Raw genomic sequence first — 25,404 nt, 5'->3', positions numbered from 1 at the left:
TCTGGGCAGATTTGCACGTTCTGTTGGTGTGTATATGTGCTGCCGAAGTGAGCATGTGCACGTTCTGTTGGTGTGTATTTCAGTGACCCAGAAGTCTACCTATAGGCTTAGATATTAGCACAATCAATCACAAGGACCTGTAGAGGTCCTCACTGCTGGCCTTTTCTCCAGTTCTTTTTTTTCCCCTCAGGAATGCTGCCAGAAATTGCTGAAATACATCAGCTGCAATCATAGCTACTGCTTCTAAACTAGAAAGCCTGCCAGGAGGAAGAGGCAAAACACTCAGATACAGGACTGTGACTCAGATACATTTATTGAGCACTTACCAGGTGCCACAAACTATCCTAAGTTACATATATTAATAATTATCAATATGTTAATTATATACTTTGTATATAATAGTCATTTGTTGCTGATACTATTAGATCCATTTTGTGTTTGTTTGGGGAAACCAAGACAGGTTAAGTAACTTGCCCAAAGTTAGTTTTTCAATGGCAGTACAGCATTTTAAATCCAGGCATTGGGGTTCTGAGTGTATTAACTCCTAGTTTGTTGTGAAAATTAAATGAGATAATCTATGTAACATGCCCAGAAAAATCTTTGACACATAGGTAGTGCTCAACCATTTTGAAACATCCCAAGTAGGACTTCAGTATGGAGCTCTGTGAGACAGGCATTTGACTTAATTTTAAGTACTCTCTTTCAAATGTCCAGTACTTTGGAATAAGCTTATTAAAATTTTTGTGTTCCCATAAGAGAAATATTTCAGCCTGCCTGGTAGGAATTAACCCTAGCTTGGTGGTGGGAAGGGGGTCAGTTAACACTACCAAATAGCCTTAAACCGATGGAGGTCAGAGAGGAGTCCAAGTTTCCTTGTTATGATATTGGAAGAGGTCTACATTCCTGGCATAGTTATTTTTCTGGCTACAACTTAACTAGGGCACTTCCTTCTGGACCTCAAGATCTATAATTATCTAAACTGTACACAACCTTTGGTGCAGGCTAAGGAAAGTTCTGTACTTGTTCTGTACCATCACAGACACTTTTTAGAAATGACCTCAGCTCTTGTCTCCTCCTTGGTTTGGCAGACATACAAACTGGTCATTTTGCTCTGGCTTTGACCACTGTCAACTTGGGCTCTCATCTCACTTTAATTCTGGATTTTTCTCAATGGGTTTTATCCTACTTTGGCTCTGGGGAAAAAAATTAAAAAATGGATCATCTCTTCTCTCAAACAAGAGTTCCTTGGTGCTATAGACCTTAATATTAGAGCTATTTCTATGAACATATTCCTGAATGAACGTGACTTCTGTCTAGAATAAAATTTTTAAAGTTTGACAAACTGAAATCTGCCAGGAAAAGTAGCCAGGAACTAGCTTAAATACCATATCTCTTTAGAAAATGCCAGTTAGGAGGGAAGGCTAGATGTCTACTTCTGCATTTGGAAAAAGCTAGGTTTAAATGGCCTTTGGGATCAGAGACGATCTTCGTTAGGGTTGTGGGAATGGACCCTCACAAAGTCAGCATTGGTTCCTTAATGTCATACTTATGCCTCATCAACTTGTAAAGGCCCAAACATGGGATCTCTGGGCCACCTAAATAAGGAGCACCTTCTCTTCAGAAAACAATCCACTAGAAGGCCCTGCCTAAAATTTCTACCCAGGTCTCTCCTAGATCAATTCATTTGCTAGAATAAAATGGAGAGGAAAGCAGAAAAAGGCCAGTAAAGATAAAATTAATTTATTTGCCCTCACAACTCCATGGGCCGCACTAGGCCCCACAGTCCTATAAGCATGCCCTGCAGCAGTGGGCTGGGAGTCCAGGTCTCTGGAGTGCCTACTCCCTTGTCCAGAGCTGCCTTAAGCTGGCTTGCTGCTGACCCCATCATCCTGCTCCCACATGCAAGAAGTGTTTAGGTCCACCTGCAACACACCCAGGCCTGCCTCTGGCAGTAAGGACAGGGCCCTGGGTGAGTGGGAGGGCAGGTGGGTTCAGTGCAGAGAGCTGCTGTTCTGCTCTTCAAAGGCCATCTTGCCCAGGAGCTGGCTGTCCAACTCCACCCCACTCACAGGTAGCTGGAAGAAGTTCATTTCGGCTGCTAAGGCCGCCATGGCAGAAGGGTCCTGGCCAAACTGGGCTCGTAACATCATGTCCATTTTCTCCAGCCTCCTCTTGAGCCGCTTGGCTTCCCGCTCCCGGATGAGCCGGGCCTGCCTCTTTTCTGGGGTTTCATTGGCCCGCTTCAGCCTCATAGCCTCCCGATCCCGCTGCAGCCGGCGTGCTCGCTGCTCATCTGTCTCCTGCATGCGCTGCAGGCGCTTGGCTTCACGGTCCCTCATTCGCCTTACTTCCCGCTCCTCTGGGGTCTCATTGTCCCGCCGACTTTTCTTGGCTGTGCGCTCTCGTTCCAGCCGCTGCAGCCGAACCTCCAAAGGCTCATTCTGTCGGCGTAGGGCCCACTTGCGAACACTGGGGGTCTGTGCTTCCAGTAGCTTTCGGTAGGCAGCACAATTGTTGCACACAAGCAGAATTCCAGCAGGGTACACTGGAGGACTAAAGGCAATGTCCTTCCCCTCAGCACTGGAGGGGCCCTCACTATGGGCTGGGGGTAGGGATTCCATGTTAAGTACTTCAGGGAGTTTCTCACTGGAATACAAAAATTTTGGATGGTTAGTGTCTCCTAGAAAGGCTCAAGTATCCAGCTCAGACTCACGCTGGTCCTATCAGGCCAGTTGCTCCAAGTTCACCACTAGGGGTCAGATTTGAGTACTTGAGAGACCTCTCCTATCTCTCCTACCCAGCACCTTCTCTGAGCTAGGGGGTCTACCAAGTTTTAAAGCCTTCCTTGAGGTAGAGACTGAGCGAAATGCCAGATATCCCCCACAAATGTGCAGTTTTCATTCCAGCTGGCTGATGGTGTTTGTAAGAGCTGTGTAGGGCAGTCCTTCTTGAGATGGAAGCTTGCCTGTAAGGGAGTCCACTGGCTCAACCCCTCCTGCCCTGGCCAACTCTGTAGAGTACCCCAGGCAAATGGAACTAGGACACAATTCACATACTTCCAGTCTTCTGGGACACAGTACAGACTATGTCCTCACATCAGGGGCCTCTCAGCACCCTGTAACTTCTTTCCCCAAGCTTTATCATGAATGTTATTGGACTCCCCCTGCCGCCCAACCATCTCTTTCTAGATGAAAATAAGAATATTTTCAGGGTAAAGAAATGGACAGGATTCAAAGAGAATTCATCTCTCTTTGGGGATAACTAATAAAATGGACATATTTACTAGCTTTATCACTTGTATTTCCAAAGAGTCAGTTGCCTTTGCATTACCTATTTCTAGCTTTTCTCTTGATTTGGGAAAGCAGAACCCATACCCAATAATTTGTTCCCAGAGCAAGAGGGTTAGGTAACCAGCTAACCTGTTAAATGTGGCATGGCTGGTAAAACGGGCTCCACACACAGCACAGTTAGACCTCTGGTCTTCCGAGTGGATTAGGAGGTGACGACCCAATGACCCTGGGGAGCTTAGGGCCCGGCCACAGACAGGACACATGTAGCTCTTGGCGCTCACCACTGCTGCAGTGTGCTGTAAAACAGAGCCTTAATCTGTAAACTCATGCTACTTTTAATATAATCTATGCCCACTCAGAAACTGCTTTCTGGGAAAATCCCCTTTCCTTAGTCTCAGACAAGGGATTTGCAAGTATGCTCCTTGCTTAGCACCTGGAAGTCTCTTGTGTTAACAGGCCTTCAGAAGGGCCAGACCATTCAGATTATGGTTTCAGATTTCATTAGTTTGAGTTTTGACTATATTCTGGAACATGTGGCTGGCTTGGTGAACAATAAGGCGCCAGAGCCAGAGCCCTCTTCAAAACCTGTGAAGAATTCATGCCTGGGATAATTTCTATCTGCTTACCTCACAGGTGTCTGTCAAGGGAGCAGTGAAGGCCAACTGCAGAAGCTGGCTGGGAAGACTGGTATCCAAAAGCATTTTGTCCTGTCTTTTCTTCAATCTTTTAAAAACAATCTTCTAAAGAAAGGCCTCTTTTCACGTATCAACTATCATTATGGTAAAACCCAGGCTGCATGTGTGCTAATGCCTTTCTAATATAGATCACAAGACACAGGTGCTCTGCAATTGGATCAGGGGCAAAAAGAGCACAAAAATTTGTGTTTTTCTGATCCCCTCATTTATACTTTTTCTAGTATCATAGAAACTTTTATGTTAACTCATTATTTCTTCTTTAAAACAAAGCCCTCATTTTTAACAGATGTTAGTTTCTATTTCACTATTTAAAATATGCATTAGGGCATCTAGGTGGCTCAGTTGGTTAAGGGCTTGACTCTTGATCTTGGCCTCAGGTCATGATCTCGGGGTTGTGAGACTGAATCCAACCCCCCTGGAGTTGGGCTCCATTGCTAGGAGTGGAGCCTTGCTTAGGATTCTCTCTTGTCCTCTGCTCCTCCCCCACCCCCTCTCTTAAAAAGAAAGAAAGAAAAGAAAACATTAAGTAACTTTGAAAAAAAAATACTTAATTTTCATAGTGCATCTGCTTGGGAACCCAGAACAGCTTTACCCAACATATCCCACTTATTCTCTAAAACATTCTGGGGACTAGAGTGGAGTCTTACTGGAAGCCACAATCCAAGGTTCCCCTGGGAGCTGGAAGCAAAAGCTAAACAAGCTGCTGGCATTCATGTTCTGGAGTGTGTGGCTCCCCAGCCCATACCTGGTACACATGAGCAATCAGCTGCTCCCGACTCCCACAGTCTAGCTGGCAGAGAGGACACTGGCAGATTCCAAGTAAGGGGTCAGAATTCAAGTTCCCCGTGACCTGCAATTCAACAAGCAGGCAATTCATTAACACTGTTTACCACTCTTTGCCCTGCCCCTACTTCTTTTAACAGGGTATCCTGTTAAAAGGAACACAACCTGATATCACATGTTATCCTTAGGTTCCTATTATGGGCCAAAGGGAAAAGTAATAGGGAAAGGGAATCACATTTGCTCCTATCTTCATTTTCTTCAAGACTTCCTGCCCTGAGGACATAGGGGCTGCCCCAGGGAGAACTGATCTATTTTACCCCCTCTCAGGATTAGCTTCCCTCCTGCTGTGCTTCTTGCAGGAATCCTCAGGAAACAATTTAAAGAGAAGAGAGCACCTCAGGTAACACTCTAACTTATATTTGCAAGAGTAGACTTCAGGAAGTTGGCTGATAGTCTTGCAAAAGTGATGTTCTGTCTGGAAAGAAGTAGGGAGGCCATGCTAGGGTTAGTGATATATGGGTAAATAGGAAAGCTGGTTTGTTGGGAGTTGTGTGTGAGGTTTGGATAAATGGAGCTGTGAAGGAAGACAGGCTTCACATGAAGGCCCAGGAGGCCACCAGAGGCAAGACCATTACTGTGGCTCAAGCCTCCTGGGCTTGGGAGCCGTTGTCACTTGCCTCATGCTCTGGCACTTCATTCCCACCAACAGGCTGCTCCGTATTTTCTAACTCTTTCTCCACTTTGACCACCCCTCCATCTTCCTCTGATGTGTGGGAAGAGACTTCATCTTGTGTGGTCTCCTCTTCATCACCCTCACTGTCACCTGGAACATACAAATTGGTCACTTGTTCTGATTTTTGCATGAATACATCTTGAGTTGCTTTCCACCTTAGGGTTTGTAGCTATAATGGAAAACATTTTCAGATCTTCCATAATAGAGTAGGTATCAATGTAAAGATTATATAGTTGGGTACAAATCATGTTAAGTGGAAGAGCTATAGCTATTGTTTATAATGTCATTTATACTACAGAGAAAATCTGAGGCAAAACTGCATTAGAAGATAGTTATTGGACCCTTATATTATCATAAAAGTAATTCTTCTTACACACAATTTCCAAATATCTCATACTTGAAATCACACCTCCATGTATCTCACACCATGCTCATTCCCACAACACACCACCTCTGACTTACCCACATTTCTCAGTGATTTTATTACTTAATTTTCTCCATAACCCCCTGCACAATTTTTCCATGGTATCACATATACTATTATATTCTGAGTCCCACTAATCTTTTCTCTCCCAACAAACCCTAAGGCACACTTAGAGAAAAACCAGCAAGTTTTTCCTTCCTCTTATTTATAAAGGAGGCAGTAGTTAATTAGTTAAAAATGATGTCACCCTCTAGGGAAAAGCTTGTTCAGTCCGGTGGTAAAAAGAGTACAGCAAACCACCTTAGGCCATTTGTTGTGCTACCTGACTCAGTGTGCTCTTACTCCACTAGTAACTCGGAATTCTAGGCTAAATAAATCCATTGTTTCTGTTGGTTCTCTGGATTATCTGACAGATAACTGACTGCATTAAGTGGAGGGGAACAAGCCATTCTATAGGATGAAATCTAATTTCTAGTGACTAAAGATTTGAGTTTGCTTTCATTTTAGGGGCTAGGATGTGGCTATGGGGAGGTCTGCCTGTGGCTGGGGGATCTGCAAGGATTTTGTGGGCTGATGTTTTCCCCTATTACTTATAAAATGGGGGGGGGGGAATTTTTTAAACGCTACAGTTTACATTACAAAAAAAAGGAGTTTTTTCTGAAAAGGAAAAAAAGAAGTGCTAGTATCTTGAAGATCACAAGAAGAAGCAAAGCCTAGGAAAGCTGTGAGACCCCAGTCCCATCCCAACCACACTTAGATCCTGGATTCCTGGGCCGGACTGTGAGCAAGAGAAATACAAGGTAGACTTGCACCTGTGAGACTCAGCTTCCCTAGCTAACAGTGCTTGTCTTCTCTCTGCTATCCCTATGTAATGTTTAAATCCACCATTATCTGGGCAAAACTGATTACATTCCTTCTCTTCAAAGAAAAATCTAACCAGATCATCTGCTAGTAGTTACGTGTGTTCCTATTAAATATTCCACCAGCCTGGTGGACTGGATTTGGGCCCTGGAACATCTATGGTATGTATGCCTTATTCCCTAGCCCAAAGCTTTCATCTGAATTCATCTCAATAATGAAAGATTGGAACAGATTAAATCATACCATATTTTCTCACCAGTTTATCTGGAATATTTGTAAACTTAATCTAAGACAACATTGTATCAAACACATTACATGACTGATCAAAAATCCAAACATAGCTCTCTACTAAAAATATTTTTAAAAAGTAAGTATGTCTTCTAGAAGGATGATGCAGCTTTTCCAGAATGGAAACCTATTAGACTTTATAGATGTTGCTGTTCCTAACCTGTTACTCAAGCTGGTGGTTCCCACAGGTTTTCTAGAAATCTTTGGTTTCATTTTTCTGTACCTAAGCAATTAGATGCTAAATTATTGTTGGTTTTTTGTTGCTAAATTATTAGTTTGAGTGGAAACTATGATTCCTAGAAGGCTGCTGAACTCTTTCCCTCTTTGTTATTCTTCAACCCCAAATGTGGAGAAAAATAAAAAATGTCACTCTGAATTGACAGTAATACCAACCAATATCAGATGGATATGATTAGTAAGGTATGGAAATCATCCTAGGAAATAATACATCTCAAATATATTTGTTCAGGCAGGTCATGGGGCAGATGATCCATGAAGTTCAGCTAGTTACCAGCCACTGTTTTTTCCATCTCTTTCCAGAATTTTCTTAGGACTTGGTGTGGGAAGACCTTGGCTTTAGCATTTTATTTCCTTTTTTAAAAAATTTATTTTTTTAATGTCTACACCCACTGGGGGTCAAACTCTTGACTCCAAGATTAAGAGTCACCTGTTCTACCGAGTGAGCCAGTCAGGTGCTCTGACTTTAGCATTTTATATGATGCATAATCTCATCAGTAAGCAAATCTTCTTGTGTAACATTAAACTGGGTACTCAGGCAAAAGTTTCATTAATGCCACTCTTACATTTTGTTGTGAGTATACAGACTGTAGGAGACAGAGATTCTCTTCTTTTCATTTGGCCTAACCCAGGGACAGGTTGAGTACTAATTATCCCTATGCACCTATCACAGTCATCACAAACCTGTCTGTATATGGTACTGCACCAACTACTGCAGTCCATGGGTTAAAAAAAAATAATGCCAAACCTGTCCTCTCTCTGGATAAGCATATGCTCATATAACTTAGAGCACCTTTGGAAACACTGAGGATCCACAAATCTTCATATCTTCCTCCCAACCCCCATGCACAATCCCCAGAGCACACACACTCTGATAATTCTTCTCCCATTGCCCTGAGTCATTACCAGAAGGTGCAGAACTCACTGCTACTGGAGTCCTGATCTCTTAGTTGTTGGATAGCTTGTCGCTGACTGCCAAGGTCTCCAGGAAAATCAGTTTTCATCATCGCCTGGCGGGCTTGCTCTTCTAGCCCAGCAAATACTTGATCCCCTGGTGGTCACAAGGAAAAATAGTCAGGCCACCAGCTGGGCAGCATAAATCCCCAGGCAAGCTGGTTGAAAAGTCAGACCATTCAAAGGTAGGAGACAGGCAGGTACCCTATGGTGGGGTCATTCATCTCTAAGTCAGCTTGCTGCTTCCTAGAATTTCTGGGCATGGCTACTCTTCCTAGGTAGTAAGCCAGATGCTCTAGAAAGTATAACTTGCTTAAATCCTCCTAATCTTGAGTCCTTTCAAAAGGTTATCAATTGCTACTTTACAAATTTAGATTCAGAATCTCAATTCCATTTATAACCTTCCATCAGGATTGGTGAGAGAGGCAGAAGAGGCAAAGTGATAGGATGATAAAAAGTGCAACATATCTGGGCACAATCTCTGAATCTTAGTGTACTAACATTATGGCCCTGACTCAGTGTCTATCTCTGACTATAAACATGTGCTTCGAATAATCCTTCCAAACAACAATCTCTCTAATCTCATCTTTCAGCCACCCTCCTTTCAAGACATGGTTTGGAAGTTCTTCCTTGCTTCTCCTATGTCTATCAGAATTAACCACAAGCAAATCAACAACTGCTTGAATAATAAATTAAAAGAACAGATAATATATGAACTCATTTTTGCTGAGGAATGAACTTCCTGAACCACACCAACTAATTAACAAAAAATAATATTTTATCTAGTCTCCTTGGTCAATGTGGTCTTTTTTCTTTCTTCTTTTCTTGTATGAAATATCCAAAAGCCCTGGACCTGTCCTTGAGTATGCATTTACTTTTTTTTTTCTTAATTTATTTATTTATTCATGAGAGACACAGAGAGAGAGAGGCAGAGACATAGGCAGAGGGAGAAGCAGGCTCTTCACAGGGAGCCCGATGTGGGACTCAGTCCCGGATTCCAGGATCACGCCCTGAGCCAAAGGCAGCTGCTCAACAGCTGAGCCACCCAGGTGTCCCTGCATTTACTTTCGATGAACTCTGCCTACAATCTGTGTGGTTACTGAAGAGTTAACATTTAAGTACTCTTTTATTTCCAAAAGGCCGGCATAAAGAGAAAAAAGAATTGAGTTTCTAGAGGTTTCCATTATCTCAGTCAGAGTGGAAACTACAGTCCCCATTCTCCAGCCACCAAGAGAGAATAATAAACAGCCCTCGTGAAATGTCTGACAATAGGCCAGGCACTTTCTTACTGGAGAGAAAGGAAAGTAAACAGGCTCGGGTTCCAAGACAGGATACAATGAGGTAGGAGAAATGGTCAGTTGACCTGTGCTATCGTTGTCAGGCAATGAAAGAACTGATGTGAAGCAGACTTCATGTGATTCACTTAGGCATTTATTCGGCAAAAATTCAGTGAGCGTCCATATCCTAAGTGCTAAACACTAATAATAACTACTATTTGGTATGTCCTAGTTCCAGGCTCTATGTTAAGTGCTTTATAGTTTTTATCTTAATTCTCTGCCAAACTCTATGTGGTAGGTATTCCTACCCATATTTTACTTAAGAGAAAACTAAAGTTTATAGTAGAGCAAAGTATTCGAACCAGGTCTGTACAGCTCTAATATCCATATTTTTAAACTGCTAAGAGAGATGTAAGCAGGTTAGATGGTTCATCAGAGTAGTTTTGCTGAAAACAAATGCTTGTCTCTGTGTGAGAAGAATGGCTCTGGTCCTAGCGATAATATTACCATCATACCATAAGTAACTCATGCTACACTTCAAATACCAAAATACTATTCTCAGGGCCAGTAAATGACAAAGGGGCCCATCATTTGGATGGTTCTGATACCCTGTGATGAGTTACCATGCTGAGGTGAGACTAACCCCGGGGCTACTCTGATTGATAATGTGAGTGGGAGGAGAGGTGGTGAGTTCAAGTGAACTTCTAGCCACACAACCCTCAAGTAAAAGAAAAATAAGCTGCTTTAAATTCATTTTCAAAATATCACAATCACAAGCTGGATATAAATTACTGCTAAGGAAAGCAAAACATGAATGCTGTTATAAGCACCTCCTTATCCTCTTTGCAGAAGGAAAATATTTTTCTTCATGGTGGTTGCACTGTAACCACAAGACCATGGCCAACTGCACTAGTTATTGAGTTCTTCTGGGTAGATGCATGCTTTCAGACCTAGAAACCATGGGCAGAAATGGCACTAAGGAACATGTTATATACCAGCAGATAATTATCAAGGGGCAGACCATTCTCATCAATGACACTTCTCATCTCTAAAGAAACAACCTAGGTTTATAATGCGTGAAGAATACTTTTTTTTCCCTTAATAGGTAATTACCATTAGATTAGTAGAAGGGCCTCTAAAAGAATAAATGCTTTTCAAGATCAACTAGTAATTCAGTTTAGATGTACCAACTTGAGCTCAAATTTTTTGTCTATTGATATTGTCTAGATATTTAGGCCTTCACAGAACAGAGGAGAGTCTATTCCATATGATGGCCCTATCTGGGACTTTTGCTGGCAATCCCACTTAGGATAGTTGGAATAAATTAATTCTGTTATTCCTTTTTGTCAGTATGGAAAGAAAAGCTGTGCTCTTATATTTGGTTCTATTCCTCACTTGGGAAAAAGGGTAAAGTAAAATTCATTCCTCAGGGCTATTCCTATCTTAAACATCAGTATAAAGCAAAATATATAAAAATCTTTAAAAAAGTGATTTTGGCATATCTCAGGAGAAGATATGTGAATGATCTTCCAGTAATCACTATTTACCTAAGTTCCAAATCCCACTGTCCAGAACTATCCTCTCGTAAAAGGACAGTGATATTTTGCGCTATGATACTGAAAGTGGTGATACCTTTTACATACCTAAAAGTATGTCATAGTAACTCAAGTCAAATGTGATCCATAGAGATACTGGTGCTTAAGAAGTGTTATATAATTGCCTGCTTTTATAATGCAGAATTATTATTTTCCTTCTATCTTGAGACTATTGTAGTAGGTTAAAAAAAACCCTCAGGTCTCTAGATATTAATGTAGGGCAACCATCTTATTTAACATGGGTATTTATTTATCTATTAATAGCTAAGAACAAGTCATCTAAGCTCTACAGTAAAAAGGAAGGTGCCACCTCTTTTTTTTCTTTTTGGTATAAAATCAAGATACTATTTGTCTGATTTGACTGTTTCTCAGACAAGAACAAGGCCATCCAACCAAGTCTGTAGAACAGATGAAAAGCCCGGGATGAAAGTTACTAGAAAGGCAAAGATCTTACAATTCTCTGCTTTAAGTCCTTGGTGCAATTAAATAAATGCAATTTCTGGCTGACTGAAGTTAAGTAAAGCAAAGCATCTGAAAAAAAATTCTAAAAGACCAGATGTCGAATTCAGAAAAAAGTGAGCTAGTCTTGGGAATGAGAACCTTAGGATTCCATTCCAGCTGACAGTATCTGTAACCCAAGGTGCTACCACATGCTGGGAACACAGCCATTTACCTCACAAGGATGCTGACAGAACGAACAAGGACAAAACAAGTTGTGCTTTTTGAAGAGAAGGAACTTTAAAGGCTTTTTTTCCTATTCCTCTGTAAAAGCCAAGAAGCTTGTATTGGAGTTCAAAATTTTTAGTCTTGTTTGTACTTTGCAATCTGAAAACAAAAGTGCCTTAAGGTTTTTAGTGGTTTGCTTAGCATAAACACACCAAATGAGAGTATACAAGGGACTCTATTTTCAACCTCTCTAGAAACAGTTGACAGAAACTTTTACTCAGGAGGAGGTGAGATCTAAAAGCCCATCAGCAGTTTCTCCGAGACTAACAATTCTGGGCTTTTTATTCAGAAAGCTCTGTGTCAAATCTGTTAATGAACTAAGGAAACTACAGAAATATTTCTGGATGTTTCTGAGGAAAGGAGAGATCATTATGGTAATTTAGATACAGAGGCAGTCCTGAGGAAAGCTGAGTAACTGCCAGTGCAGCCTGCCTGTCGGCTTTTAAAGTGGATGTGACACATGCTGCCAGGCTACAGCAGTGGGATTCTTTATATATTCTTTTCGGCAGGCTTTGAGCTTCACGCCACAATCTTCTTCCCAGAAGGCAGATGTAATGGAGCTCAGCCATTACTCTACTGGAGTGCTGATTGGCTTTAACATTTCAACAAAACTTGTGCAGACATTCTTGCCTCCCAGACCTTCAGTCCATTCCATTTACTTTAAATAGATGAGCAGCATTAAATTCAATACATTTGACTGGTTCCATTTCACTGCAAGGGAAGAGGAGACCCAAGTGGCCAGCAGACTGAAATTACCTATTCCTACTTGCCATTATTGTCATGGGCAATGAGAAGATGCCTTTTTGAAAAAGGAAGGATCAGCTTCAGTCCCCAAACAGTTAATAAGTAGAAAGTCCTGAGAAACCAGGGAATCTTAGTGTCTTTTCTTTGGTAGTCAGACTTAGTCTATTACCTGAGAAGCCTCCATAGTTCCCTTCCCAAATGCATTACTGAAAACAGCACCTCCCTGTGGGTCTGCTTTTTAGTTACAGCTAAACATTTCTGTTCACAGCCCTCCTAATGGTCCCTACCACAAAGTCCTCATAGTCCCACCCACTCCACCACAGTATGATGTTCACTTGCTCTGGAAACTATTTCTGCCACTGTGGATACATGATAGTCTCTTCTCCATGGCCTATTTGTCCTTCTGTTTTATTTTTTATTTATTTTTTAAGATTTTATTTATTTATTCATGAGAGACACAGAGAGAGAAAAAGGCAGAGACACAGGCAGAAGGAGAAGCAGGCTCCATGTAGGGAGCCCGACCAGACACAAGACTCGATCCAGGGTCTCCAGGATCAGGCCCTGGACTGAAAGTGGCACTAAACTGCTGAGCCACCCAGGCTGCCCTGTCCATCTTCTCCTTCTGCCTGTGTCTGCCATACAGGCCTCCACTGGCTTCCTCTGGCCTTATCATGATCATGCCCTCATCTCCGCCACTCTCTTAAGGCCTACTCTCCTTAAATCTAACCAAGTCTCTTTGGACAGGTGGCTTTTATAGGTAAATGTCCAACTCCTCTGATTGCCTTATCTGTGACCCCCTTATCTCTTACTGAGAGTACCTTTCCTGCCCTGCCTTCTTAGGGTCACATCCATGTCTTTAATTAATACTCATTTTCTTTTTTTTTTTTTTTTTAAGACTTTATTTATTTATTCATGAGAGACACAGGCAGAGGGAGAAGCAGGCTCCATGCAGGGAGCCTGATGTGGGACTTGATTCCGGGTCTCCAGGATCAGGCCCCGGGCTGAAGGCGGCGCTAAACCACTGAGCCACCCGGGCTGCCCTAATACTCATTTTCAACCAGAGAGGAGAAGACAATCCTCCTAAACCTCTGTACTGGATTACGTAGGCCAGAGATATTCCTCTTGACAATCCTCACATTCAGGCCAACTACATTTCACTGTTATAGCAGCAATTTCTAAACTCTTCCTAAACCACTCACTCACCTTTATATTTAGACTTCCACATCCACCTATACTCCTAGGAGCATCAAACTTGCTCTCTTATAAAACTTTTATAGGACTTAAGTTGAAAAATTGTGTATTAATCTAAACTCATTAACCTATACAATGCTGAAGCTCTCCTGATTCTTCTGTTCCTACTGTTATCTTTCTCACTCTTAAAATTACCCAGTAAGTTAAGGTACATAGTACCTGGCATACAGTACGTTTTTAATAAATTTTAATCCTCTTATCTAACTCCTTGACCAATCTATCCTCTCATATGTAGAGTTCTTTCCTCAAGAAAAAACCTATCATATGTTATGCCACTGAATTCTTGCAGATGTTGCTGTACCTTAGTTAGTCCTCCATAATAATAGGGTGCTATTGGGCTCTTTTTTAAATATTTGGGTAAAGATGCTTATCTGCCCAGATCATAGGAAACTGGTTAACTATATCAAATCTGCTTTGATATATTAATGTTAATTTAGGGCAGCCCCGGTGGCTCAGCGGTTTAGCGCCGCCTTCAGCCCAGGGCGTGATCCTGGAGACCTGGGATTGAGTCCCACGTCAAGCTCCCTGCATGGAGCCTGCTTCTCCCTCTGCCTGTGTCTCTGCCTCTCTCTCTGTGTCTCTATGAATGAATAAATAAAATCTTTAAATTTTTTAAAAAGGCACTTTTGAACATCCCCTATAAGCAGTGCTAGAAGTAGAGACGAATAGCAGGAAGTATGAGTGGGACATAGTCTCTGCCCTCTAGAATTACCCAGTCTTATGGATGAAATAAAACAAATATAGAAAACTTCTGAGAAACAATGCAAGGCAATAGTGCATACCTGGTTTTCCTGTTACCAGTCTTTATCTTGTGTGATCTATCCCACACACTGCTTTGTCGTCCTAAAACACTGCATTCTAAATGTCACTCCACTTGCTCTGCTTGAAAACTGTCAGTACTTCCTTATAGCCCACAGTATGAACTATGAACTTGGACTGGCCTTCAGGACTCTACAATGTAGAGTTAAACATCTCCAACCTCATCTCATGTCCTATGACATCTGGACAAATAAAGCTTCTACTTCATACAAAGTTTCCTTATCCCCTAAATATGTGCATTCCTTTTTTTTTTTTTTTAAGATTTTATTTATTTATTTTAGAGGAAGACAGAGAGAGATAGAGAATGCATGTAAAGCAGAGTAAGGGGCAGAGGGGGAGAGAGAGAATCCCAAGCCAACTCCCTGAGCTGAGCATGGAGCCCAATGTGGGGCTCAATACCATGGCCCTGAGATCATGACCTGAGCCAAAATCAAAAGTCAGAAGCTCAACTGACTCAGCCACCCAAGCGCCCCTGTGCATTCCTTCTTGTATCTTTGCTCACATCATTTCCCCTACCTAATTTTACCTCTTCCTTCTTCCTTTTTTAAAAATTCACTTCCTACCTTCTAAGGCCCAGTTCAAGTTCACAGTCTAGGGCCTCTTCCATGAAGCATTCCCTGCTACCTCAGTCCATGGAACTCTCTTCTTCACCTTCTGTAGTATACACAGTCTGCAGCACCCTTATATGATACTCAGCATATACTACTTGTGTTTTTAGATATTATTTTATGTATGTGGCTACATTATCGATTTATATATCCTTACATTGGTTTACAGCCCTGGCATCTAGCATAAGACATTGTACAGATATCTTATAAATGTTTGTAAATGTGAACACTAAGGATGAAACAAGTGCACATACTAAAGCAGATTTCTAAAACCTCCAGCAACTAGACACACTTTAAACCTATCATGTTCAACCTCTTTAGCCCTTTTTTCCTTCACAAATTAGTGTGAGCCTTTCACCTAAATTCAGATTACTCTTTCATTTCAACCCTCAATGTTCCCAGGTTCTAGAAGACAAAACCCAGTACTCACAGTGAACTTTATTCGGATTTGTCTGTTTCCGACGGGACATGTTTCCCCAATCCAAGAGCTCTGGCCTTTCCCAGTTTCACAACTGGATATGTTACTACCTCCTTGCAGGATGCTGACCTATAATAAAAAAGATATTGTTAGCACATGTCTTTTTTCCCAGAAAATAAACAAAAGTAGACAAAATTAAAAAGACTTTTAAAAATAATCATTGAGCATACAAAACTCACCGGTTATAAATAATTGATTCAAAAAAGGAAAGGAATAGATTTCTAGCATAACATCAAGGTCCCAAGAAGTTTAAGAGGGGACTCCTTCAAAGGATTTAGAGAATTCCACTCTAAATCTATCTGTGGAATCCAGAATTCTGTTAAGTGATCATGATCAAGGTCATAGGATAGAAAATGAAGCAAAAAACTCAGGCAAACAGCTTTAGAAGCACTGCAGGTTCAAAGGGGTAACCCCCATAAATGCAAAAGAAAGCAAAAGGAAGGCAAGGAGGGTGGCAGCTCACATGTTCCATGCCCACTGCAAGTCAAGCCCTGCAATCTGAACAAACGGGAGCCTCCAGATGTTTTTTTCAAAAAGTTACCTTGTCTGGAGGTGACAAAGCATCACACCTCTGTGAGGCACGAAACATCGCAAAACTTTTAGGCGTCTATCAATGCAATCAACAGGGGAAACAGAGCCCCTATCTAGTGAAGTCGGCACAGTGCTGGGCACTGTGGATGACAGGGCACTAAATCAAATCAGGCTTCCAATGTTGAAGATGAGCTCTCACCAGAAGAGTCAGATGCACTCCATACTGTTGAGTAGTAATTCAACCTCCAGTGTGGAACATCAGTCTGGCCCGGCTAACAGAGTGGCAAAGTTAATAACTTTAGTGCCTCCTTTCAATCCAGCCTCTATGTAGCAAAGAGATTAGTGGGAAGAGCAAAGAGAAAAGCTCCCCAAAAAAAGAAGTGCTGCAGAGACCTGCATCTGCTCCCCTGAAATTGGAGAACAGATACTTAAGCATGGAGGTTCCCAGTTAGTTTATAAGAAAGACTTTCCCAGCAGTAAGTGTTGTTAGAGAGTCTGAGATGGATTAGTAGTTAAAACTGTGAAATTTTCTATGAAAGGCACAGTGAATAAACAGATAAATTAAAAAAGAGAGATTCCCTTTTCTACCAAAAATAAGAATATGGATCTGGTCACCCTCTAAATTTTCTTCCAGTTCCCTGCCTTTTCAAATTGTACTTACACTGAATAAGCAAGTAGTTTAATGCCTTAGGAGGCACTAAGAGAGGCAATTGCTAACTATACTTTGCTCTCCAGTTAGTGAAGACTCTTCTCCTGTTATGCCAACTAACTCCTAGCTAGAAAGGACCTCAGACCTGTAATCAGATCCTGCCTCCCCTTACCAAAAGAAGAAAGAAACCGCAAATGGCAAAGACAGGCCTCCACAGGAAGTGGCAAAGGAAGCAGCTTTCAGGCAGTCTTCTATCATATCTGCATATTAAACACAGTTCTTTTTCAGACCTTTAATTAAACAACAACAACAACAACAACAGAAAACAAAAACCCAACAAAAAACCCAACTCCAAATGTATACAGTAAAAGTCAATTTTAACTAGTTAGAGGGCAGTATGCTGAGTGCTAATGGTATGTATTCTCCATCCTAAGTTTTGTTTGGATAAATCATTTCTTTCTAACCGAGCAGTTACTTTATTCATGGAAGCAGTAAAGGAATATTCACTTTGAGTCTTTTCCTATAACTCTGGGGAATCACAAAGTAGAAAGTTGAATAAAATGCAGTTTGTCTATCATTTTTTTTCTAAAACTTGCAGAGCTGCACTTCTCTATTATATAGGGAAAAATATTAACTAATCTTTAAATTTTCTCTTCATCGAGATCAGAAATTGAAACTGTGAGATACTGAAAGAAGGGCAAATAACTTGAGACAGGCTCAATTCAGATCATCCTGGTGAGGCAACAGTTCAATACTAAAGCTCCAAGTCAGAAACAGAGATGAGCATCTGCATATTTAAATAGGCAGCGTCCACGGCATCTCACTATCCTCCTAGTGGCCGAATGGGGAACTGACCAGATGGTACCCAATGGGACTTCACACCTGAGGGATTAAGGGGGCGGGGGGAAGCACCCTTTTCTCCCTCAAAAAAAGAAAGCCTGTGGAGTCGTGGGCTCTTGAAAATAAAAAAAGAAAATACATACATACAGAAATGGCAATGTAAGTGCATTCTTGACTACACAGCAAGATCTCAAGAGATCAGACAATAGTCTTACAGGCAATAAAAGCTAATAAAATTCATAGCCACACTGCCCTAAAGATCACTCATCCGGTTTTACTTTTAACACTGCCTCAGTTCCCAAGCCCGAATCTGAAACCAACACAAAAAATGTAAATGAAGAGCCGCCTGAACATCACCATCTGGAAGAAAAAGAAAAAAATGGGACGGGGGGGGAAGAAAGGTAAACGGTGAGATTCAGGCTTACAAGGGATGCTATGTAAAAAGGAAGGGAGCTTTGTCTTCAGGACGAGGTTAAGAGTCCTCGGGGGTGGTGGTGGGGGGCAACATCTCCCCTTAACATTGTCCCTGCTCTCCCACAAGTGTTAGGTTGCGGCTTCCAGAACACACCACAGACTTGAGCATGAAAAAAAACCAAACAGGTGAAATCCAAGCTTTAAGAAAAGAGGGTGCACTCCCACCTCCAGCTCTGGTGCAGTTCCCACGGCGCAAAGTAAACTCGCCTGAACCCCAGCGATCTGTATCTGCCAAAAGGGAGAGGACAAGGCAGCGGGTCACGCAGCGGCCCCGCTGTGCACCCCGTTCCCACTCGCCCGGGGCTGGAGCATGTGCACCGTCGGCCAAGAAGGTCCCCTTGGCTTCTCCCGGCACGGACACAGGTAGATTCCCCGGAATTCCCGACAAAAGCCAGAGGTGTTCCGAGGCGGCCCAGACCAACCCTCGGACCACACAGTCCTCTCCGAAATCTATATTTAGGAGGCGCTCGGCGGGCCCGCGCCGCGGGGCTGCCACCGGGTCGGCGCTCGCACGCCCTCCGCCCCCTCGCGCGGCCCCACCCCCGCCTGTCAGACGCCGGGCCGCCGCGCCGCGCCGAGCCCCGCCCCGCCCTGCCCGACCCGGCCGCCCCTCCCGCGCCCGAGGCCGCCGGGGGGCTGCGGGGCGGCCCGCGGGGAGCCGGCGGCTCCGGCCTCTCCTCTGGACGCGGGCGCCGGGGCAGCGGCGGCGCCTGGCCGAGCCCGGGCCCCCTCCCGGACGCAGACAGACAAAAGGACCGACAGCCGGCGACCGGGGGCAGGGCGAGGCGGCCCTGCATCCTCAGCCCAGCCCCGCAGGGAAGGAGACGGGGGTCTTTTTTACCCGGCGCCTCGGCGCTCCGCGGCGCTCCGCGTCCCTGGGCCCCGCCTCCGGACAGACGGACCGCCGGACAATGGGCCACGGGCCGCAGCTCGGGCCGGCCGCGCCGGGGCTCTCGGGACTGGGCCCCGGCAGGCGGAGGGCGGCTTCGAGCCGAGCCGGTGGCGGGGAGCCGAGGGGCGGCGCTGCAGACGGACAAAGCCAACGGCAGACAGACAGACGGAGGGGGAAAAGATGGCGACGCGGGCGGCGGGAGCGCGCTGCTCGCGCACCCGCAGCGAGCGGGGCGCGTGCACGAGCCTCTCCTCTCCTCTCCCCCTCCCCCTCCCCCAGCCCGGTCCCCCTCCCCGCTCCCCAGGCGCGCGCCCGGCGGCGTGGGCGGGGCTCGGGGAGAGGGGCCTGGGAGGCGGGGCCTAGGGAGCATCCAATCACGGGCGCCCTCGCGCCGCGGAGACCACCCAGCCTCGTCCCGCGGTGGGTCTGTCGGCGGCGCCCGCGGCCTCCCCGCTGCCCTCCCCGCTGCCCTCACCTTTCCTGGACCTGCGAACTCCGCCCTGACAGTCAGCTCCGATCCTGGTTTCTTACCCCGCCTTTGAATTCAGCCACAAAACCCACATCCCCCAGCCACAGCTCCACCGCAGGTTCCCCCTCTCCGTAGCCCAACCTTAGTCTCCCCCCAACCCAAGCCTGTTCCCCTTGGCTGCCCGCACGCTTCGTGGGGTTTTTTTTTTCCGACCCCACCAAGGCATTTAACGTGACCGACACCCAGGGGCCACAGGCCTTGGTGGGAGGGGCCAAGTTCCGCTGTCAGAATCTCCGAGGAGAAAAATCTTTAGATTTCTTTTAAGGCGTTTAAGTTTCCAACATGATTCTTAACTAATAACAGTAGCTGTTGACCTCGGGGCAGAAGATACAGAGCAGAGTAACTTTGGTACTGTTAACCACTTAAGGGGCGTTTGGGGCAATTGAAAGTGGTTAGACTAATTTCCTAATAAGACACCTTCCCTTATCATCATCCCTGTTTCCCCACTACTTTCCTTTCCTTCCTCTTACTCTGTCTTCTTGTAGAATGCCTAAGACTGCCTCTGACATAGCTTACTTGAAGTAGGGAATGGAGTGAAAAGAAGATGAGATCTGGTAATAGGATATCTAGCCTTGGGTCCCAGCCCCGCCACTGACCGGCCTGGTGACTTGCAGCAAGTCTCTATTCCTGAACCTCTGCTTCCTAAAATGTAAAATGGGTAACAATGTAATCATCCCTAACCCCTACTCTCTTGGGTTGCTGCAATCATAGGATTAAGTAAAATGAAGATATGATAGCATTACGCAATTAGTCCTTGTGACTCCTGGGCCCAGGAAGGCAGAAGAGCTTATGAAGATGCTGACCCTTGTTTTAAGCAACCGAGTCCTGGTATTTGCTTAAAGTGCTTTTGCAAAATGTTCTTCCCATAAATCTCCAGTGAGGTGTCTTGTGTTTAATGTGAGAGAATGGCTGTATTGAAGGAACTTAGTCCTTCACAATTGTGTGGTAAACAGCTTCATTCATTCATTCACTTATTGTGGCTGGGATAATTAGGTAGAAGTTATTATTTAATTTTAGTTAACGAAACATTTTAATTTCATTTTAAATTTTAATTCCTAGGTAGCCAGAAAATGGAATATTCTCATCTAAGTAGAAGTTTTTAAGACAGTTTCATATAGGGGGCACCTGGTGGCTCAGCGGTTGAGCGTCTGCCTATGGCTCAGATCGTGGTCCTGGGTCCTGGGATCCAGTCCCGCATCAGGCTTCTCGCAGGGAGCCTGCTTCTCCCTCTGCCTATGTCTCTGCCTCTGTTTCTCTCATGAATAAATAAAATATTTTTTATTTTTATTTTTTTTAATAAAATATTTTTTAAAAGACAGATTCGTAAAAAAAAAAAAAAAAGACAGATTCGTATGAGAATGCAAGCTGGAATAAATTGCACTACTAGGCATTTACCCAAAGGATGCAAAAATACTAATTTGAAGGAATACATGCACCCCAATGTTTACAGCAGCATTATCTACAATAGCCAAATTATTGAAAGAGCCCAAATATCCACCAACTTATGAATGAATAGAGAAGATGTAGAGCATGTGTGTGTGTGTGTGTGTGTGTGTGTGTATACCCACACACCTAATGGAATATTACTCAGCCATAAAAAGAATGAAATCTTGCCATTTACAATGACATGGATGGAGCTAGAGAGTATTATGCTAAGCAGAGTAAGTCAGTCAGTGAAAGACAAATACCATATGATTTCACTCATATGGAATTTAAGAAACAGATGAAATGAGAGGCAAACCAAGAAACTCTTAACTATAGAGGAGAAACTGATGGTTACCAGGGGGAAGGTGGGTAGGATGATGTGTTTAATATGTGGTGGGGATTAAGGAGTGTGGCACTTGTGATATGCACCAGGTGTTCTATCTAAGTGTTGAATCACTAAATTCTACACCTGCAACTAATACAACCCTATCTTAGCTAACTGGAATTTAAATAAAAACTTGGGAAAAAATAATGCAAGCTGGAATAAACATTGGCTTTTATACTTAATAATTCTTGATGAGTTTAGATTGAGGGATGCAAATATAGCTTTATTATGTCACTTGAAAGTTGACATAGATGATATTTTCAACATGAAAATAGCAAATAGGTAAAACACGAGGAGAAAGCCTCCAGTGAAATTTCTTGGCTTCATCATTAAGTTACTGTATGAAGCTGGGCAGCTTGTTCTATCTCCTTGAGCTGCAAATAAAATAGGATCATAATAATGCTATTCCTATAACCTTCCTGTGTCTCTGAGGTGATGTGACTGGGTTATAATCAAATAAGGAGAAAAGTACTAAATAAGGAATTAGTTTCTTTTCCTCTGATCTCACCTAAACTTGTAGATCTAGAAGACTCTTTTATTAAGCATGGGTTTTTTTCAGCTTCATTTTTTATTTCTACTTTCCCAATCAACTCAGAGTTGTGCTATTATTTTGCCACTTCAACTCTATAATCTTTTCCTTGAAATAGCTTCCTAATCTGTTTTAAATTTACTGGCTCTTACAATGACCTCATTAGGGCTTTATAGTACAACAATATTGATAATTTAAAGAACTTCACTCAAAAATTTATTAAGATGGGATCCCTGGGTGGTGCAGCGGTTTGGCGCCTGCCTTTGGCCCAGGGCGCTATCCTGGAGACCCAGGATCGAATCCCACGTCGGGCTCCTGGTGCATGGAGCCTGCTTCTCCCTCTGCCTATGTCTCTGCCTCTCTCTCTCTCTCTCTCTCTCTCTCTCTCTCTGTGACTATCATAAATTTAAAAAAAATTTATTAAGATATAATTCACATACCATGAAATTCATACTCTTCCTCCTCCTCCTCCTCCTTCTTCTTCTTCTTCTCTTCTTCTTCTTCTTCTTCTTCTTCTTCTTCTTCTTCTTTTCTTCTTCTTTTTGGTAAATATTTTATTTTTAAGTAATCTCTATACCCAACACAAGGCTTGAACTTACAACCCCAAAGTCAACAGTCTGCTCTACCAACCAAGCTAGACCCTGAAATTCACTCTTTTAGAGTGTGTAATTCAGTGGTTTTTAGTATATTCACAAGGTCATGCAACATCACCATTATCTAATTCCAAAACATTTTCATTGCCCCAAATAGAAACCCTATACTCATTAACAACCATTCCCCCCTCTTTCTTCTCCCAGCTCTTGGCAACGCCTCATCTACTTTCTGTCTCTGCAGATTTGCTTATTGAACATTTCACATAAATGGAATCATACAATATGGGGCCTTTTATGTCTGTTCCTTTCACTTGGCATAATATTTTCAAGGTCACCCATGTTGTAGTATGTGTCAGTACTTCATTCCTCTTTTTCTTTGCTGTTATTATTTTTATTTTTAAAGTAAACTCTGCCCTCAATGTGGGGCTCTAACTTGTGACCCAGAGATCAAGAGTCACATGCTCTACCAACTGAGCCAGCCAGGTGCCTCAATATTTCATTCCTTTTTCTGGCCAAATAACACTCCTGGGTATGGATATACATTTTACTTCCATTTGTCAGTTGATGGATATTTGTGTTGCTTCCACTTTGGGGCTATTCTGAATAATGTTGCTATGAACACTGATGTATAATTTTTGGGTGAACATGTGTTTTCAATTCTCTCAGGTATATACCTAGGAGTGAAATTACTGGGTCATATGGTAACTATAACTTTTTGAGGAACTGCCAGACTGTTTCCCAAAGTGCTTGCAAAATTTTATATTCCTACCAGCAATGTAGGAGGGTTCTAATTTACCCACATCCTAGACTACACTTGTTATTGTTTTTCTTTTTTACTATACCCATTGTAGTGAGTGTGAAGTGACAACTTATTGTGGTTTTGACTTGCCCTGATGACTAAGGATGTTGAACACTTTCTCAGGTCCTTATTATTGACCATTTGAAGGATGTATTATTCAAGTCCTTTGCCTATTTTTAAGTTGGGTTATTTGTTTTTTCAGTGCTGCTTGTTGTTTTTTAATATTCTTGATACTAGACCCTTTTAGGATATGTGACTTCCAAAAACTTTCTGCCATTGTGTAGGCTGTCTTTTTACTTCTTGACAGGGTCCTTTGAAGCACTAAAAATTTTTATGTATGAAGTCCACCTTGTGTATTTTTTCTTTGGCTGCTTGTGATTTAGGTGTCATATCTAAGAAACCACCTCCTAATCCACAGTCATTAAAACTTACACCCATGTTTTCTTCTAAAAATTTTATAGTTTTACCTCTTACATTTAAATATCTGATCCATTTTGAGTTAATTTTTGCATAAGTGTGAGACAGGGAGTTTCAACTTTATTCTTTTGCATGTGGATATCCAGTTTTTCTAGAATTATTTGTTGAAAAGTCTATTCTTTCCCCCATTAACTTGTTTTATTATCCTTGTTGAGTATCAATTGACCATAAATGTATGGGTTTATTTCTGGACTTTCAATTCTATACCATTGATCTATATGTCTATTCTTATGCCAGTATCATATAGTCTTGATAAGAATCTTATATTTTAAGGAGATTGTTTTAACTTTTAAGTTTATATTTAGAATCTATAGTTATATTTTCATCCCTTTGGAGCCATTTAAGGTAAAATAAAGTTTTCTAGGATGACTACAATGATGATAAATGCCATGAAAATAATCTGATTTGAGAACTCTCTTTTGATCTTATATGTGAACCCAAATCAGAATCATAACTGTGATTTAATGAATTTTTCATTTGTTTTTTTTTAAGATTTTATTTATTTATTCATAGAGATGCAGAGAGAGAGAGAGGCAGAGACACAGGCAGAGGGAGAAGCAGGCTCCATGAAGAGAGCCTGACGTGGGACTCGATCCAGGGTCTCCAGATCACGCCCTGGGCTGCAGGCGGCGCTAAACCGCTGCGCCACCAGGGCTGCCCAAATTTTTCATTTGTTGATAAAATCAATATACAGGAATTGGAGGTAAAACTAGGATGCAAGTCATTATGGATAATGGAAAGTATATAATGTCTAGTTTCAAGATCTGGGTCAAGATCCGACCCTGGTAGTTATACCTGTTGACCTTGGATTGATTACTACAGGTCCGAGCTTCACTTTTCTCTTCTAAAAACAATCACTTCTGGCCCACAGTTGCTTATAGAAATGTTGTGAGCCTCACTTATATTGAGGTAATGTGTTTGTAAGTAACTTGTAAACTGAAAAATACCATGGAAATATTTAATATTTGTATATAGCCCTAATTAATGATATTAATAAGTTCTCTGAAAAATCATTCCATAGGTGCTCTAAAAAATGCTCTTGATTTTTCTATAGGTCTATGAAAATGTCCAGAATAGTCCATATTTTATATTTCCAAGATTTTCCCTTTTCTTTTTTAAAAAAGATTTATTTATATGAGAGAGAGAGAGAGAAAAAACATTAGTGGGGGAGGGGCAGAGGGAGGATAACAAGCAGATTTCTCCTCGGAGCCTGGGAGTCCCATGCAGGGCTGGATCCCAGTGACGGGGGAGCAGAGGACTAGCTGAGGACAAAGCACACCAACAAGCTCTTGAAACAGGCAGAGGGACATTCCTTTACGGACTTAACTGCCTCGAAGTTAATACTTTGCTAAGGGCAAAAGGCAATCTTAGCCTGACCCCCAGGATCCTATAAGTCTACCTTAACATATAAAAATTCCTTTAGAAATTTCCTTCATGGGCAGCTCGGTGGCTTAGCGCTGCCTTCAGCCCAGGGGGTGATCCTTGAGACCTGGGATCGAGTCCCACGTCGGGCTCCCT

General features: G+C 42.6%; 1 protein-coding gene across 12 annotated transcripts; it reads right to left on the bottom strand.

Annotated features, from left to right (window-relative positions):
- Positions 1–1,724: 1,724 nt before the first annotated feature.
- On the bottom strand, positions 1,725–19,358 carry ZNF821 (zinc finger protein 821). 12 transcript variants are annotated; one of them, XM_072817627.1, is made up of 10 exons: positions 19,099–19,342; positions 18,423–18,485; positions 17,116–17,203; positions 16,494–16,566; positions 15,716–15,832; positions 8,237–8,362; positions 5,446–5,591; positions 4,731–4,835; positions 3,420–3,586; positions 1,725–2,646 (listed from the first exon to the last, which is right to left on the bottom strand). In XM_072817627.1, exons 5-10 carry the CDS (start codon positions 15,753–15,755, stop codon positions 1,992–1,994), a joined length of 1,239 nt encoding a protein of 412 aa, XP_072673728.1. In that variant the 5' UTR covers positions 15,756–15,832; positions 16,494–16,566; positions 17,116–17,203; positions 18,423–18,485; positions 19,099–19,342; the 3' UTR covers positions 1,725–1,991. The 12 variants fall into 12 exon arrangements, with proteins under 12 accessions (XP_072673728.1, XP_072673714.1, XP_072673760.1 ...); XM_072817613.1 differs by lacking the exon at positions 16,494–16,566 and having other exon boundaries at positions 19,099–19,344; XM_072817659.1 differs by lacking the exons at positions 8,237–8,362; positions 16,494–16,566 and having other exon boundaries at positions 19,099–19,353.
- Between the last annotated feature and the right edge of the window lie 6,046 nt (positions 19,359–25,404).

The sequence above is a fragment of the Canis lupus genome, chromosome 3 (genome assembly GCF_048164855.1).
Source record: "Canis lupus baileyi chromosome 3, mCanLup2.hap1, whole genome shotgun sequence".
Taxonomy (NCBI): Eukaryota; Metazoa; Chordata; class Mammalia; order Carnivora; family Canidae; genus Canis; species Canis lupus.
The sequence above is the reverse complement of the archived record's forward strand: the minus strand, read 5'-3'. Positions and strand labels throughout refer to the sequence as shown.